Source organism: Myotis lucifugus, unplaced genomic scaffold (genome assembly GCF_000147115.1).
Source record: "Myotis lucifugus unplaced genomic scaffold, Myoluc2.0 scaffold_240, whole genome shotgun sequence".
Classification (NCBI taxonomy): domain Eukaryota; kingdom Metazoa; phylum Chordata; class Mammalia; order Chiroptera; family Vespertilionidae; genus Myotis; species Myotis lucifugus.
In genome coordinates this window covers 1,580,109-1,597,188 of record NW_005871288.1, presented here as the reverse complement: position 1 = coordinate 1,597,188, position 17,080 = coordinate 1,580,109, and the positions used below count along the sequence as shown (strand labels likewise).

Sequence of the window (17,080 nt, the reverse complement as noted above, 5' to 3'; positions counted from 1 at the left end):
TTCAAATTCAATTTTATTTCTCTATATCTCCAGTTTTATGTTTTATTCAGTCAATAATGCTGTTATACAATAACATAGCATCATTGCTCTATTCCTCCAGATAACTTAATAAGTAACTAAAAAAAATTTCTGTAATTACTTGATTAATGCTTATTTACCCTAATAGAATGCAAATTCCATAAGGGCAGGGCCTATATCTTCTTTCTTAGTATAACACCTGTCACAGAGTATGAAAATATTTGTTGAATGAATACATGGATAAAATAAAATATTTTTAAGTTCTAAATAATTGGTCATGCATATTTGCAATTTTATCTTCAGTCATTTCTTATGAATCCAAACCACATCTAGATCTTTATTTCATCTTTATCTAATAATTATAATATATTTATTTCAAATGAAGCATTTAATATGTGTAGCAACTAATCACTTCCTGAGGCCCATTTCTGACTCCCTGTTAGATAATAACTAAACTAGTGTGGAGTTGTTGTCATCACTCCTTGTATTTTCTTTTGAAGGCACTCATTGAAAACCCTCAATCTGACAGTCTAAAAAATTCATGAGTGACAATCCTAAGAGTAAAACAAAAGTAGTCTTATTTTGAAAACAACTTATCAACTCATAACATTTTAATCACAGAATGGTAAATGACAGATAAACGTGATCCAATCTCCATGATACCTAGTAATCTTTCCACATTGGAAATCTATGAACATCATTTCCTTGCTTAAAATTTTTCAGAATAAAAAACTAATTCCTAAATATGTCAAGCAATTCATTTCTTCAACCTCTCAGAGGGTTGTTCTCTGATTTTATGCTTTTCCTTTATTTACCTAACCTGACAGCAATACAAATTAGTTGTATTTTCCATTGCCTACCAGTGGTCGGCAAACTCATTAGTCAACAGAGCCAAATATCAACAGTACGGTTGAAATTTCTTTTGAGAGCCAAATTTTTTAAACTTAACTCTATAGGTAGGTCCATTGTTATTAACTTAATCAGGGTACTCCTAAGGCTTAGGAAGAGCCACACTCAAGGGGCCAAAGAGCCGCATGTGGCTCGAGAGTCACAGTTTGCCGACCACTGGACAGCTTTGCTTTCGTACTTCCTCCAATTTTCTAGTTGAACTTCTCCTCCTCCAGGTAAACTTCTGCTAATTTGCATATTGATCCCTGACTGTCACAGAGACATACAGCATCCCACTTCTTTGGTGCAATATCACATTGTCAATATTCTAGTACAGCATTTGGTTAATCATATTCCAATGTTTTTCTATATCTCTTTCCGTACTAGATGATGCTATGAGGCTCCTGAGGGCATGGACCATGTCTGAATCATGTGTTGCTGTTTTTTATTATTAATTATTACATGCACAAATATTACTTAGCACAGATGCTAGATGCTAGGCATATAATGGCAAATGTCGTTACATGAGCCCTGCCTTTCTAGAGTTTTCACTGCAACAACAAAAATTGAACCACTTTTTGAAAATATGAGGACCGTTGTAATAATAAAGACCACAATATTATAGAAACCATGTAACAGAAGAAATTATCTTAGTCTGCTGAGTAGATCCACAAAAAAGCTTGCATTACTTTAAAAATAACGTTAGGGACAATAATTCTTTTTTCTCCTTGGCCACCTTTTGCCTCCATCCCCCCCGTTTTTTCTCTATATATGAATTCCTGTTTCAGGAAGTTATATACAGGAAAGGAAAATAATAATGAGAGCATCCCTAACTCACTTCTTTCATTTCTTCTAGATATAAAGAATAGAACTAGATATATTAGAGTCACAGTAAAATAAAGTCAAATATAAATGTCACCATTAATGTGGAAATGAGAGAAAAGAGAAAAAAACCAAACACTCACAAAGTGGATACTATACAGTTTAGGGAGCTGATAAATAAATAGATAGATAGATAGATAGATAGATAGATAGATAGATATAGATATAGATATCAAGTCATGTACCACTAAGGACATTGTAGAGATAGTAAATTTTAAATTTAAGTAACTATATTCAAAATAAAAAACTGGTTTTAAATTAGATAGAGGTTGTGTTTTTTCTTCTGTTGTAGACCTCAAAATGCAATGTCTTTATGACTTCAAGGAAAAGTAATGTAAATACATTCTAATGAAAGGACTAGTTGCACAATTCTCAGGAGAATATTCAAGTATTTAAGATCACAAAGGGAGATGCTTATATGAGGCATGCAAATGTATCAATAAAAATAATCAAATTATAGAGTGTTTATCCAGTTGCCTTTTATTCATATTCTGAATACCCCTTAACTGACATGAAAAACAGAATAGGAAGGGTGAATGTTATCAGCATATAATGAAAAAGTAAACTGTGTTCACTGGTTTTGACCTATTTCATATGTACTAGTATTAGTTATCCATGGTATTAGTTAAAAGTAGCTGGTGACGTAGATTTGTAGTCACATTTCTTCCCTGGATATTCTCTGATGCTAAGTATGAAAATAGAAATAGTTTTATCCTGGAAACCCTTCCTTCCTTACAATTTTTCATTTGCAGAGTAATCATTTGACCAGTAGTAAGCATGGAAATGTCAGGAATACTTCTCTAACTATACTATTTTCATTTCAAATCCAATATTAAACTTTAATAAATGAATTATAAAAGTTGGATGATTTTAAATAAAATCATTATCATAGTTAATCATAAAGAACCCCCCAAAGTGAGAGAGCAGATAACTTTTTAAAGAGAGTAAAGTACCCATCCTTTAGGGTAGAACTCAAGTGCTTTTTTAAAATTTGGTCTGACCGCTTTGGTCATCAATGAACTCTACCAATCTGCGACCATGTATTATATAACAGGGTGCTTGTTTATGTTGTATTTCCCCTGTTTTATGCTATATTTGTTCCACATTTGTTTCTCAAGAAAGGGAATGATGTGTACCTATATTTTGCATTCATTATTTTACAGAGCTAAGCAGGTTGAAGAATGATAAAGTTTCTTATAGATTGACCAAATACAAAGGAAGTGTTTATGTCTCCAAAGATAACTTTCTATGATACCTCTTAGACTCTGTTTAGTAAACACTCAGGAAACTTTTAAAGAAGGAAAAACTTCACTTTACTTATTTAGATAATGCCCTACAATAGGACTTGTCTTATATTTGTAAAGTGGATAATCACTTCCCCCTAAATTATGGTTAACTAACTACAATATATCTATTGGCTGATGGTAAAACACTAGTTAGGTTCCAAAGGAAAAGACTTCTAACTGGTTAGGAATGGGTGATATTAGCAGTCCACTTTATCTACAATATATTCAATATTTCTGAATATATAAAAATAGAAAGCAAAAAGAGTAAGATACAAATAACTTAAAACCACAAATACATCTTTCCAATTATTATAAAACATTTCTTCAGGCCCTAGCTGGTTTGGCTCAGTGGATAGAGTGTCAGCCTACAAACTGAAGTGTCCTGGGTCCCACTCTGGTCAAGGGCACTTTCCTGGGTTGTGGGCTCTATCCCCAGTAGCGAGCTTGCAGAAGGCAGCCAATCAATGATTCTCTCTCACCATTGATGTTTCTCTCTCCCTCTCTCTTCCTCTCTGAGATCAATAAAAATATATTTAAAAAATAAAAATAAAACAGTTCTTCAAGTCAGTCTTTTGGAATTCTTGGTGACACATATGTTCTGATCCAAATACTATAATATGTTTAATTCTTAGCACATTTCAATTATAGAGACATAATTCTACCAATTTACAGATGAGGACTCTGAATCTAAGGGAGGATCAGTAACTGTACCCAGGACATCTGGGACACAGAAATAGAAGCAGTATCCTATATAATAAAAGGCTAATATGCAAATTGTCTCCTTGGGAGTTCAACTGCTCACTATGATGTGCATTGACCACCAGGGGTCAGTGCAGAATGAAGGCCCCAATTGGCAGCTGGCATCTGGCAGCTGGGGGAAGCAAGGCCTCGGTCGGCAGCTGGAAGGCCCCGATAGGCCCTCTTCGCCAGCCAGGCCTAGGGACCCCTGGTGAATTTCATGCACCAGGCTTCTAGTTTATACATAAGTCATCTTACTTCAAAGGCCACAGAGTCTATGAGAAAATTCCTTTCACATGAGTGCCAGCAGATGCAAGGCATTTGTCTTTGTAATTACAAAATTTACCTCTACGCTTTGACTCATTTTTTCTAACAAGTGTTACTTATTGATCTTACTTAGTCCTGCTAACTAAAGGATGACAGTCTGACATGGTCAATCTGGCTAGCTCATCTATAATAGAATTTGAACCCATAACCTTGGACTAATCAACATAAGATGCTTACTAAATAAATTCAATAATTGAATGTTTGTATATAAAATCTGTCTGAATTGTTTTCATGAAAATTATCTCTATGCATTATTTGCATACCATTTGGTCAGCATACAGTGGTTCTCAACCTTCTGGCCCTTTAAATACAATTCCTCATGTTGTGACCAAACCATAAAATTATTTTCGTTGCTACTTCATAACTGTAATGTTGCTACTGTTATGAATTGTAATGTAAATATCTGATATGCAGGATGGTCTTAGGCGACCCCTGTGAAAGGGTCGTTCGACCGCCAAAGGGGTTGCGACCCACAGGTTGAGAACCGCTGATTTACAATATTAATGAAGGCTGCTCACACTGATGCTCACAATTCATCAAATTCCCACTGGAAGCTTTCTAGATTCTAACAGACAAAGTCGGTTCATGATTCATGATGTCTGTTGAGTAGGCATAGCTTACTGAGGCTCATCTGTTTTCAGTGACTTGAAATGTAGACTTTAACAACTATGGAAGGAATGTACAGCTTCTACAGGTGTAACTTGACTTTTTTGTTGTTTAATTCAGGCTCTGAGAATTATTAGATCTCGATTTAGCCTTCAAAATCACATCATCAACATTAAAATTGTGCTACTTGTGCAATGAAAAAATAGAATGCATTTTAACGGAAGGTTTGACCTGCAGAAAAATGAATAATTTGCATCAATTTTTGTGCATTATGTCCAACTAATGAAGATAAATGTATTCATTCACTTTAGTAAAGCTGAAGAACTGAAGGCTGGCAATTTTATGCATCTATAATGATGAGTATTATAGTACTTATTATATGATGAATTGGGAATTCTAGAAATGGATGGTGAGCAAAATGGGAAAAACATGCTTCTCATGCTGATTTCTATTGTTATAAACACTGGCATATGCTTTAAACAAACAACATGAGCTGGTAGGAAAGCAGCAGTCTAGAAAAAACTCCATTAGGGTCATGACTCCCCTAGTACTATTTCTACATCTTTCACTTAATCAAATAATGAGAAAAAAGAATCAGTGAGATCCTATGCATTTAACATCAGAAAGTAAAAGTAAAGAAACATTTCAAATTGCTTCTGTGTCAAAGTGGTATACTTCTACCGTAAAGAGTCAATGATATAACCTATTGTGACTTTTTTTTTTAAATTTAGGTTGATTACATGTAAGGGCATTATAATGAGATGGAAATTATTTGAGGATCATTAATAGGACTACTGCTATTCTGTATTTCTTAATATAAAATGTTATAAAACAGTTTATATAGGTAACATTAAAATCTAATTATGAAATAAGAATGTATCTTCCTATTTATAATTAAATAGTAAAGTGATAGAAATGAAGTATATATAACAATTTTGTTTGGGATAAGTTGTCTTTAAAATTCAATCTTAGCATTTAAAGGCATTATAAATATATTTAATTTACATTCATGTTTACATTCTTCATGATTACATGTATTTCAGTAGTTCTATGACTGTGATATGATTAAATTAATTTGGATTTTGTTCACTGAAATAATTATTCACCAACTGTTTGAAACATCCTATTAATTTAACCCCACAAGTAAAATGCGAACAAATGCGATCATAGAAAACTTAGCATCATTGACAATATAGAGAAACATGAATACAATTCTCTCAATCCCCTTCTCTGCTGACACATAATTCACTTATGTTATTAAAGTTGTGAGGAACTAAAATAGAATGAAGGGTGCTGCTAGCTTATTGTTAAAGTAAAATAGCTTTAATGAGACCCTTCAGTTGCTTTACAATATTTCTACCAAAGTGAACACAACAAAGCAAAATTACACAAACTGGCCCTAATGGATTTTTTCCTAGACTGCTGCTTTCCCACCAGCTCAAGGACTGCTGAGTATGCCTAGTCCTCAAAGTGCAATATGCACTCACCATTTGAAAGAGAGAAGCCAAAAAGGCTTTTAGTATGGGCAGTCAGAAGGGAGGCAATGTAGTCGAAAATGCTATTAAAGTAGAAATGCTCCCTGTTTGGGTAAGGAGATTATCACCTACGGTGAATTAAGAGGCAAGATTGCAACTGCGCACACATTTTAAATAGCCCTTAATGAAAACTGCTGTGATTTTCTGTTTTTGGCTTTACCCCATCCAGTGCTGTTGTTGTTGTTGTTGTTTTCTTAATTATTTTTAAATCCTCACTCGAGGATTTGTTTTTATTGATTTAAGGGGGCGGGGGGGAAGAGACAGAGAGAGAGAGAGAGAGAAAGAGAGTTTGAAACATCTATCAGCTGCCTCCCATTCATGCTCAACTGGGAAAGTCCCATCTGTAACCTTTTCGTGTGGGGGACTATGATCTAACCAACTGAACCACCAGGCCTGGGCTCTTCTTTATTCTTTTGAATGAAATAGGAAGTTCAAATAACTTGTTATGAGTAAGAACACCTACAACTTCAAAAATCTACCTTCGGTAAATACCACATTAAAATAACATTGCCGTAGTCAGGAAAATTATGAAAGGGATTTAATGTCACCCAAGCTTAATTAAAGCAGCTTATGCTTATTTAGCATTTATCTTCACGTTATTGTTGATAGCTCTGCTAAGGTGTTTTTGTGTATAGAGAGCTTCCCTAATTAAATAGCTTATGTCTGAGTCATTCAGCAATTTCACAACACACTGGTCAGTAATCATCACACTCAGAGTGATGAATGGTGATGGTGGGCTTCTAAAGATGAATCACACAGGGGGAGGCTTAGCACACCAAGAAGATGCATGTGTCCTTATCCCGCGTTACTCCCCATCCCCCCCACTCATGCCCTCACCCCCTTGTTGTCTGTATGTAATAACTTAATCGATAAAAAAAATTTTAAAAAAGAAGATGCATGGACTTTTAGGAGAAAAAATATGTATAATTTTTGAAATATTTATGATTTCTCACAGCAAAAGACAGTATTTTCTATTTTAACCTCTTGTGCTTAACTACAGGTGCCTCTATGACATTTGAAAATTTGAGCTATCCAGAAAGGGAGTTCCTCTCTTTGATCACATTTATAATATTAGTAGAGCTAAAATTTTCATTATGGATTATGGCTCCTGCAGATATAAGCACAAACTCTTAGGGAATTTCTGGTATTGATTTAAATTTCTAGAGATTGATCCCATATTACCATATTACCCTTTGAATATATTTATCTCATTAACTCTTGCAGCAAATGATCGAGATCCTCCAATAAAAATTTGTTCACATCTAAATGTATTATTTTATTTTGTTTTTTTCCTTATGATTAACAAAAATTTAAAACTAAATAAATATAACATATTATAAATAATCACCAATATACTTGAACAATGCTGACATAAAAGATAAATGCTAATTAACTAGTTGAGAAATGCAGACTATGATGTTAGTTGAAAGTTTTGGTAAATCAGAATCTCATTCAAGTACTAGAATTGTATGTCATTATGTTTATTAGTGACTAAATAAATATAAGTAACTCATGAAGCCATATTTGTATCCGTGGTATGACATAGCAAATCATAAATTAGTGCTTAACATCTTTTTCTCAGAAGTAATGTATTTGGGGAAATAAAATGTGAAATTCTGTTCCCCCAAATAAAATTATTTGATGTATTGAGTTAAAATAATTTTATTTTATGTTAATTAATTTTTAAAATAATTTTATTGATTTTTCAGAAAGGGAGGAAGGAGAGAGAGTGGGAGAGGCAGAGAGAGAGAGAGAGAGAGAGAGAGAGAGAGAGAGAAACATTGATTGGTTGTCTCCTGTATGCTCCCCAATTGGGAATGAACCTGTAACCTAGGTACCTGACCTAAAGTAGAAATGCTCCCATGAAATTCTGGTGCACAGGATGACGCTCCAACCAACTGAGCCAGAACCCAAAATAGTATAATTCACTAACATTAAGAACTTAATGCTATCAGGTAAAAGAGAAGAAATGTTATCTGAACTAGAGAAATAAAAAGTATATTGTGATACCTACAGGAGAGTGATTTGAATATTCATTCCTTTAAAATTATATTATAGTGTTCAATTTTTATCTCATTCATAGTCTAAAAACAAAATATATGTTAAATGCATTAAATAACCTTTTAGTAATAATGTGACATTAAAAAAATTTAAGGTCAATGTTATTTGGCAATGAATATAAAGTAGAATGCTCTATAATATTATTCCTCACCTACATATTTGCTAAGTCACAGTGTTATTCAGACTTTTTAAATTTTTATTTATATGTGCTGATAAACTTACATTAAAATGACAACAAGATCCTTATAAAAGTTAGAAATTTATCATGTGCTGTTGCCTAATTTTTTAAAAGTTATTTTAATTAAAACACCAAGATATTACACTATCACACTAATCTACAAACTACAAAAAAATAATTCCACTCAGATATATAAACCAACTTGATTTTTATAAGTTTCTTATGAAATTGACCTTGCTAATATCAATAAACATTTTCCAAAATAACTCAGCTTTCTTCAGAAGTCGATAATTGATCTATTAGCCAAGTTGAACAGATAAAAGAAAAAAAAATCTACATCCTAAGGCTTATAGTTTGTTTTGTTCTCATCATATCTGTAAGTTTAATAGAGGAGATAGAAATTCCAAGTGTTGTCCCCAGTATTTTCCTCAATTTAAAGTTACATTGAAATAAACTTTATGTGTATTACTTTGAATTGATTTATATTTTCTTGATAAGTCAATAACTTTTACTAAACAGGGCTAAGGGTAAGGAGAGATCAAAGTTTGTTCTATATATGGTTGCAATAAACTCTAACAGAGAGCTTTCTTACAACTAATTCAACTATTATTTTTCTTTTTAAAATAGTTCTCATATCTGAAACATCTCAGTTGGATTTTGAGATTTTTATAATATACTATTTTGATTTATCTTTACCAAACATTTCCTCAAAGCAAGATAGTACACTGGTACATTGTATTTACAAAAAAAAAATAAGCAAATAAAGAAACTCCAGTTTAAAGTTTTATATTAAGTATAGGTCAAAATTACTTATTTTAGAAATTTGGAAATTATGAGTTCTATTATGTAACTATTCCTGAAAAATATATGTGCTATACTTCAAAGTCCTTTTACATCCTCCCCAAATCTTACTCAATTCTCACTACTCTGCATTACTCAAGTTAGTTTAATGAGGTCATCACACTTAATAATATAAGATGGCTAGCTCTAAAAGTTATTTTTTCTGTTTATAAATCTTGATATTCCATCATATGTATTGATGTAGAATTCATTTGTTCAACAAATAATAACTTAGGTCCCAAAGACTGCAGGCCCTGTTATATTTCATATAGAAAATAATACAATAATTAATAATTTATAACACCAGAATAAACTCTGTTTGGTGTACTTACAACTGTAAACATACTTTTGCCTCTCCCTTTCTCTCTATACATATCTTTATATATATGTATATGGGATATGTATATGGATATGAAGTTCAATAAAACAAAATTTTAGTTTTTGTCTTTTCTGGCAATTTATTTTATTTCATTTCATAATTATTATTAAAAATAATTTTGTCATATGGAAGAAAGGGGATATTAAAAATAATTAATCCTGCATGTCAAATATTCTAACTATGTTACAGGAATAGTTTACTATATGTATCTTCTCTTAAACAAAACAAAAAATATTCAACTAAACCACTTGTTGCTCATTCTTTTCATTAACTTTCTAACTCAAATACCACACACATAAGCCACAAATTTGAAAAAAAAATAAAGTTACGAAAGCTTCATTTCATCTGTAAAACATTTTTTTAAATGTCAGATTCAAAAGGACTTTTAGGGGGATGCTGTAGGATTTTTTCAACATTGATTCAGTAAAAATGTCTACTGACCATTTTGGTAGAAATAAAACTTTCTTTAGTTACTTATCCATTCAGAAGCAGATGTCTAAATTGCTTCCCGATTTTCCACAGTAACAGAATGTAGCAAGATGCATTCATTAAAAACAAAATTCATAATGTCCTATGGAGGCACCATTTTTATCCCCTTCTCACAGCAACTGAGATTAATGAGCAAAGAACAAGTGGCTGACATAAAACATACCCATGGGGGTGCCAACGCCATAACCTTTGGAGTCTATCAGGCCACCAATCTGTGTCAGGTTGCAATTCCGCTGGGTAACAAATTCGATGGTTGTTGACTCCATTAGGAAAGCATAATCAGAGGTGAGGACTCGCTGGATTCCTTCTTCATTACTTTTGACGAGCACTGACTGCCTCCTGCTACTCATAAAGGCCCACATTTTGTCATATGTGGAGATTTTTGATTTCTGGGAGAAAATAAAACACATAAGAAAGACAATCCTTAGTTTCCATGTGATCCTACAATATTAAGATGGACTGACTATATTTACTTTACTCATACTACCTTTAATTGTATTATTAATAATAGAAACATCTAAACAGAAAATCGAAATCTGTATAAAATTTTTCTCATGGCAATTCCTCATATATTTCCAGGAATAGTACTGATTTATTTAACAAATATTTCAACTGTGTCCCAATGCACAAAAATGCACAAGTACAAAATCACAGAAGGTAATAAAAAGGAAAGTAAACAAGATTAATAAAGAGGGTCTTTTGTGCTTATATCTCACATGAGTGCCTCATGTGTATAATTTTGTCTTTCAACATTACAGTAACATTAATTTGATAGAGACAGACAATGGACACCGATTGACACTGCAAAACTTCAAGAGGTTATTTTTCCCAATTTGGTTGACTATAAGACAGATGTCATGTCAACCTCCAAGGATACTCAAAGATACAGGTTAAAGAGATGAGAGTAATTCATTACCAATAAGGATGTTACAAATAAGAATGACTACATTTCCACTGAGACACAGCCTGCCTCTGGACAACAGAAAATCTATCATTTAGGTGCATTAACAAACTAAAGATTTCTGGACCAATAAAAATTGAATAGTTTTTATATGCAACTGCAAATTCTCAGTGGGCTTTACTAGGATTTCACTACTAAGGAAAAGAAATGGGCTTTATTCAGAAGGAACTGGTACAACATAAACATGAAAAAGGTTAGTATCTTCTTATGAAAAGCTCTTCTGTCAATCCCTTACCATAGTTTAATTCTTATATATTACAATACTGAAGTTACAAATATAAGATATTCATCATACTGGTTGCACTGTTATTAAAAGCTAAAACAGCCAAATGATTTTCAAATAAATATATATGCAATCTTTTTATAGCATAAGCATACTTTTAATCCTATATGGGCCAGGTCATACATGTGATATTACCATGACTTCTACTAAAAGGCAGGTGTAGCCCGTCCAGTGTGGTTGAGTGGTTGAGCATCAACCCAGGAACCAAGAGATTGTGGTTAGACTCCTGGTAAGGGCACATGCCCGGGCTGTGGGCTTGATCACCAGAAGGGGGCATGTGGGACGCAACCAATACATGATGTTTCTCTCTCATCTATTTTTCTATCTCTCTATTCCTCTCTCTTCATCCCTCTCTCTAAACATTAATAAAAACATAAAAAGGCATGTGCACAACAATGTTTATAAAAATTCTTTCACTGTTTCAATGATAAAATGGGAAGAGAAATCCTAACTTTACTGGAGGAAAAAAGTAAAGGCAAGTGAGTGCTATATAAAAGCAAGTATAGCATTAGGGCTAAGAGAAGTAAGAAATGCAAACCTTTACTCTCCAGGGAAACGGAAACATGCTAACAGGACAATGGCTCAAACTCTAAAAGAGAGCAGCTGAAACACCTCGAACAGCAGCCCAAACTTGTAATCCTAATAATCAGTAACATAATAGTTAGAACAAGTTCACTTCCTTTCAAAGGTAAGAAAATTTTCCCTAATATTTGCATTAAGTGAGGATTAAATACAAAAAAGTCAAAATTATAGTGTACCTGCAGATTACAATTATTTAGGTAAACAAAAATAAAATTGGATGCAGTTTTTGGTTTAGTAAACCTGTGACTGAAAAGAGATAAACACAATTCAATAAAGGATAACACTAAAAATTTTTGTGATGAAAAATGTACACACATCAACTGAAAATTTAAAATGTAACATCTTTAGTGGGAGTGATAATACAGATCAGAACATGGGTGGCCAAAACCAAGCAGAGAATGAGAAAGTGAACAAAAAGTTATTTTTACCTGTATAAGTCATACATTGCCTAAATTAGCTGCTTTGCTTTAGCTATAAAAACATTAGCAATCAATGTCTTCTATGCCTATTTAAATTTATCCAGTGCAACTTATGCTTTGACAGGGCCAAGGCACTTTTTTATTTAAATTATGTTTATTGAATTACTCTGATACAATGCCTGACATATGCTGGAAACAATTATAGATATTGTCCAGATTCCAGGTGTTGCAAAAATATAACATGCAAGGAGATCATGGATATTTGCCTTTCTTATAGGAGCAGTGAGAAGCGGAAGCAGGTGTGAAGCAGATTTGGGATACAATCACATTTGCATTGTGAGACCACTGAGGCTGCTATATGGAGATCAACAGTGGCAAAGTTAGATGTAAGAAGGTAATTAGGGGTACATAGCAATAGTCTATGTTAGAAACAGTATATGTATTAGGAGAGTATGTGGGAAATAGAAAGAAATGTAAGTATCCAAGATGTGTGTGTGTGTGTGTGTGTGTGTTTGTGTGTGTGTAATGGATAACACTTGGTAATTATTGGAATATAGGAAGTAAAGAAGAGATTTAGGTTAATGCCTTGCTTTCTGATTAAACTTGAGTCATGGAGAGAGAGAGAGAGAGAGAGAGAGAGAGAGAGAGAGAGAGAGAGAGAGAGAGAGAAACAACCAGAAAGAAGGTTAAGTATTTGGGAGGAAAGATAACATATATTAAGTTAGAGATACCTAAGGAACATCTTCTAAATGGGTCAGTTATGTGAAGTTAGATATGTAAGTTTGAGGTTCAGTGGAAAATTTAAGACAAAATATATAGATCTTGGAGTCTTCCTGGATACAGAAGACAAAGTAGCAGATGGAGGAGAAAATGGTCATAGAGGAAGGGGAGTTCTAGGGTCAAGGCTGGCAGAGAAGACTGAGCCTGCAAGTGAGACATAAAAAGAGTAAAAGAGAAGGATCTCTTACCCTTTGAGACAGCATGGAAGGACCTGGACAGTGTTATGCTAAGTGAAATAAGCCAGTCAGAGAAAGGCAAGTATCACGTGATCTCACTCATATGTGGACTCTAATGAATTAAATAAACTGATGAACAAAATAGATCCAGAGACATCGAAGCAGGAATAGACTGAGGAAGAATCTCAGAGGAAAGGGGAGTGGGGAGCAGGAAGAGATTAACCAAAGAACTTATATGCACATATACATAACCCATGGACACAGAGAATAGTGCAGTGAAGGCCTGTGGGGGAGGCTGAGGTGAGGGTCAATAGGGGGGAAAAAAGGACATCTGTAATATTTTCAACATTAAATATAAATTTAAAAAAAGAATTATCAAGTTTAGATTAAGGAATAGAATCTGCAAACTGTGGTGCTGCAGAGATCAAGGCAAGAGAATATTCACTGAGGAAGTTGTCACCTGTAGTGATTTGCCAAAAAAAATGCATACAATGAGAATAGAATAATATCTTTGGATTTGGCAACAGAGTTCCTTGGTTATTTTAGCAAAAGTTACTTTAATGGTGTGAAGCACTTAGAAATAACATTGAAATAGATTAAAGAATGGGAAAGTAAAATGAAACCAGTAACTGCCAAAAGAGAAAACAAAAATCAGAAAGTAGGTCACTGAAGAAGAGGAGATATAGGGCAGGGCATATAATATTTTGGTTTAAGTAAGATTTTCAGGATTGAAGAGATTTGAACATGTTTAAACAACAATGGGGGATTTTCAGTAAAAAAAAAAAAAAAAAGGATTTAACATGCCTGAGAAAGAAAGAACAATCAATGTTTCTACTAAGGTGAGTCACAAGTAGAATAAAAGAAGATTTAAAATACTGTAATTTGGCTTGACTTCTGAACTCAAAATATTTATATTAAACTCATGTAGAATTATATTTATACACTAATCTATTGTGTAAGGAAATGAGAAATTATGAAAACTCAGATAGATTTCTTTTTAATAAAACAGAAAACTGTTGAATGTCTTCATAGTAAAATAAACTATAGGATCTCTAAGATAATGGAACTGCACAAGTTAAAGATTAGGAATCAAAATGGATTTAATGTCAGGAAAGAGATAAAAACAAATATAATTATCAAATATAAATATGTTGAGTATGAAAATTATATGTAAACTTAGAAGAAAGGACATATCAAGTTGCAATGTGAACAAAAGTTGGTTGGTGGAAGATAGGACATGTTGAGAGAACCACATGTACTATGTTGTGCTCAATCTCCTATTATTATGGTTAGTTTCATTCAATGAAATAGCACTGATCACTGTTAAAGGGTATGATAAAACCATTGGCAGAAACTAAGCTGCTGAGCTAAAATATGCAAAGTGAGGACCAAGGCAGAAAACCAGCAATGACTCAGAATTTGGGATATATAGCTTGTCCCTGTGCATTGTGCTGCCAAATTGATTACAAAGTCTTTCCAGAAGAAACGTATTATTTAAGAGAAATATGAAAAATCAAAGTTAGGTAATAAGCTAAACATCTATATATATAAAAGCCCAAGTGACCGGCCGACCAGTTGCTATGACACACACTGACCACCAGGGGGCAGACGCTCAATGCAGAATCTGCCCCCTGGTGTTCAGTGCGCTCCCACAGTGGGAGCCCCGCTCAGCTGACTGGGATGAGTGGGGCTGGCATGAGTGGGAGCGACTCCTTCCTGGATTCCCACAGGCTATGCCAAGGAACCTCAATGGTGCACAACTTTGTGCACCAGGCCTCTAGTGAAATAATATAATTCTCTGTAAAGAGAGAAATGAGATAATGACAAATTAGAGCATAACAGAGAAGGTGCTCACATAGAGTGGTCAAGTAAAATAAATATTAAATTAGTGCAAATTAAATTAAAGAGCATCTTGTTTTACTTCTTAATTTCACAGATGAGAAATTTCACTGGTAAGAAAAAAATTACCAGTGAAGGTAGATTTATAAAGAGGAAAATGATGATAGGATTTGTGACATCATGGTTTTATAGAAGAATGTTACTTATATAATAAAATTACTTTTTTGGCAAAAAATGTAAAGCCTTTCTAAATATCATCCTTAGAGTTATGCCATACATAGTAATTTATACAGGTAATGTAAAGGAAATACATTAAATGACATCTCAGAGACATTGCTTGGAATGCATATGGAAGTCAAAGCACTACAGAGGGATAGAATATTTAAAATTTTCTAAATAAAATCATCTTATTTCCTCATGCAACTGAATCCCATCACACTGAATACTCAAAACAATTTCTTTTCTTTTTTCTTTTTCTTCTTTTTTCTGTTGTGCCCACATTAAAGACAATTTTCTTTCTATGTTACCGCGAATGGATTTAGGATGTCAATGTTTAGCACTGTTTATTGTATCAAAATGCTGAGACTTGTAAGCTGATTTGATTTTTGCTAGATCAGCACAAAACAAATAAAACCAGTTCATAAGGCAATGTATTTTTATAATAGCATTTTTCCTGGACTATGTAACATCAACAAAATAATGAAAAAAGAAAGATTCTTCTCAAGAATAACCTTACAAAGAATAAGAAATGTAATGCTTTTTAAAATTCACAGATGCTAAATGATTTTGTGCTTTAAAAAGAACATTTAGTATAAATACCTTAATATTTAAAACATATAGCTAATGATTTAAAACTTCAGGATAGCCCTGGTTGCTGAGGCTCAGTTGGTTGAGTATCATCCTGTGCACTGAAAGGTCTCTGGTTTGATTCCGTCAGGGCACATACCTAGGTTGTGGGTACGATCTCTGATTGGAATACTCCTGGGAGGCAACCAACTGATATTTCTCTCTATTCCACTTCCTTCTCCTCTCTCCCTAAAATCAATAAAAATATTTTTTAAAAATAAAAAGACTTTTCCCCTTAACTCTAAATAAAGTTTGCAACCTTAAATTATTCAGTTCTTTGCAGATCTCACATAAGTATTGGTTTTAGGCAACATTTTTTTCCTGAGCATTTAAGAGAGATTTAGAACTTCTAAGATGTTATAAGAAGAGTGTTTTGAAATTTTGTTTCTATTCCCTTTGAGAAGTTTATGAGATTTAATAAAACAAAGGGTTACTAGTATTCTGCTTGCATAGATCTTTCACCTATCTGGAGCTACATATTTTATAAATACAATGTCATATTCTTTTTTTTTAATACCTTTGGCTTAAATTTCTTGAGTATACAAATACATTCTTCACCTCAATTCATTTTGATACTGTCAAGTATAAATTAAACTTCAGAAACCATCCTGTGCTCGTTGGACCTGTTTTTATAAATCTGTCAGAAAGCCAAAAATATGATAGGAAAAGAACATATTTGTCTGACCTCTGGAAGTAAGAATTTAAAATTAATATTTTAAATATATTCTAGAGGAAACTTTATTCCATGAATGAGACAGAAAATCTTCAACATATATATTGCTTAAAATATCATAGCCACAAACATCAATAGCAAAAATAATTATTTTGTAATATGGATTATTATCTACTTATATAAAAACCCTGGGTGTAACATCACAACCAGAGGCATGACCAAGCAGAAGGAAGTTAGTCCTGCAGGGGTTGTCTTGGAAACGGCTGCGTCCTCTCCCAGTTGTTTCCCCAGAGG

The 17,080-nt window shown here is 33.2% G+C and overlaps 1 protein-coding gene across 1 annotated transcript in view; it reads right to left on the bottom strand.

Annotated features, from left to right (window-relative positions):
• Nucleotides 1-17,080, bottom strand: part of GRIK2 (glutamate ionotropic receptor kainate type subunit 2) — a 552,508-nt gene that overhangs the window by 21,193 nt on the left and 514,235 nt on the right. Inside the window, exon 15 of the mRNA XM_014464175.2 lies at nt 10,391-10,616. Coding sequence (XP_014319661.1) covers nt 10,391-10,616 — 226 coding nt within the window. The remainder of the gene's footprint in view (nt 1-10,390; nt 10,617-17,080) is intronic.